The sequence below is a fragment of the Otolemur garnettii genome, unplaced genomic scaffold (genome assembly GCF_000181295.1).
Source record: "Otolemur garnettii isolate 467f Iridium unplaced genomic scaffold, OtoGar3 scaffold00022, whole genome shotgun sequence".
Lineage (NCBI taxonomy): Eukaryota > Metazoa > Chordata > Mammalia > Primates > Galagidae > Otolemur > Otolemur garnettii.
The window spans coordinates 15,226,979-15,229,062 of NW_003852417.1; the positions used below are offsets into that span (position 1 = coordinate 15,226,979).

At 36.7% G+C, this 2,084-nt stretch overlaps 1 protein-coding gene across 1 annotated transcript in view; it reads left to right on the plus strand.

The window, feature by feature from the left end:
* FAM228B (family with sequence similarity 228 member B) overlaps positions 1 to 2,084 on the plus strand; it is a 20,735-nt gene that overhangs the window by 4,711 nt on the left and 13,940 nt on the right. The window contains exon 2 of the mRNA XM_012803703.1: positions 1,008 to 1,076. Coding sequence (XP_012659157.1) covers positions 1,008 to 1,076 — 69 coding nt within the window. The remainder of the gene's footprint in view (positions 1 to 1,007; positions 1,077 to 2,084) is intronic.

Genomic DNA, 2,084 nt, shown 5'->3' on the forward strand with positions numbered 1-2,084 from the left:
GTCCCAGCTACTTGGGAGGCTGAGGCAGGAGACTCGCTTGAGCCCAGGAGTTGGAGGTTGCTATGAGCTGTGATGCCATGGCACTCTGCCCAGGGGGATAGCTTGAGGCTCCGTCTCAAAAAAAAAAAAAAAAAAAGACTTTTGAGAGCAAGTTTCTCTTTTATTTCAGTAAGAGCTTTCATTTAGAGAAAATCCAATCATCTGTTTGATTATAATTTTATATTTCCTGTATAGTTGTAAGTTTATGGATACAAATATAACTAATTTTCTTGAATTTTATATCTATGGTCTTCATATTTTAGGTTATGTTTAAGTAATTTTCACAAACAAAATTGGTAGGTTAATTTATTATGGAAGAACAGGAAATTGAATACAAACTCTTTCTAAAACCTTGTATTATTTTACACTGGTGACATTTCTTCTGGGTATAGGGTTTGCCTTAGTTCACACTAAGCTTTTAGTGAGACTGTTGACATTTTTAGCTAGTCTTGTAAGAATAAAGACTAGGAAGATCAGTCTTTCTTATATAGTAAAAAAAAGGATCAGAGCCTAATTGTATCTGTTTTTAACCCCAAAAGATAAAAACATTTTGTAAGGTGTGAAAAAAGATGGATCTAACTACTGTGTGATTCTGGGCAAGTCCCTTGACCATTCTGAGACTCAAAATATTTGTGAGCTGAATTATGTTTTGCTGTAGCTGAGGCCAGAGATTCAAATATCTTTCAAAAGTATTTTTAAAAAGTGATGGGATTTAGGGCGCCTGTGGCTCAAAGGAGTAGGACACTGGCCCCATATACTGAAGGTGGCGGGTTCAAACCCAGCCCCGGCCGAAAAAAGTAAAAAAAAATTTTTTTAAAGTGATAGGATTTGAACTAGAAAAACTGGATTTACAGAGAACTTTTCAGGGATATGTTTGTCACACAAAATATTTACAGTGAGTCCAGATAGTACTAAATAATTTAATTTTTTTAAGATTCGATTTTCAAAGTTTAATTCTGTTCTTTTAGGTCTTAGCTAAAGAAGATACTGATGCAGCTATTCAATCAATATTATACAGAGAAAATTATGTAATTAAGGTAAGAATTGGCTACAAGATACATCTCGATTAAAACTTGAATTTGGTGAGCCAGCGTGGTGGTGTGCACCTGTAATGTCAGCTACTCAGGAGGTTATAGTGGGAGAATTGCTTGAGACTGTAGTGAGCTATGAACACACTGATTATTATTCAGGTATACATAGGTAAGAACAAGGGTTAAACTGTAGCAGGATGAGCTTAATGAGATAAGAACAGCCATGTGAAGTATACTAAACACCAGAGTGGGTCATCTAGTTTTTTCTTATAAGACTTTTCATCAGAGTTGTTTTTTTTTTAAAGAAAAGGAACTACTATTGGAATGGTTGAAGTGTGCTATAACCTGAGTGCAGGTGGGGTGAGGCCTAGAGAACTCCTCAGGGTTCGTAACTTTTTTTTCAGTTTGAATTCCATGTATGTCCTAGTAATCACATGATTTCATTTGTTATATGAAAGGTGGATGAGAAGTTTGGGTGAGAACAAATTCGCGTATACCCTACTCAAGCTTCTTTGCAGGTTACTTGCCATTTGGACCAACGTACGTTATGTTTCTGCCTCGTTGTTCTTTTCTCTTTCTCCCATAGAACATTTTTCTTCCTCATTCTCTGCCATCCCTTCTCTTCCAGGATAACTTCTTATTCTTGAAGGCCCACCTCAAATGTTTCCCATTTGGGGAATCTTTTATTTTTTAATTTAAAAAATGGTGGTAAAATATAAAATGTGCATTTTAAGCATTTTAAGTGTACAATTCAGTGACATTAATTTTGACAATGTTTTCACAATGTTGTACAATGTCACCATTATTTCCAAAACTTCATCCCAGACTGAAACTTTGTATTCAGTAAGCAATGACTCCTCATTTCTTCCTCCCCCAAGTACCTCGCAACCTCTAATCTACTTTCTGTCTTTAATAATTTTGCTTGGCTCGGCGCCTGTGGCTCAAGCGGCTAAGGCGCCAGGCACATACACCTAAGGTGGCGGGTTTGAATCCCCAGCCCAGGCCGCCAAACAA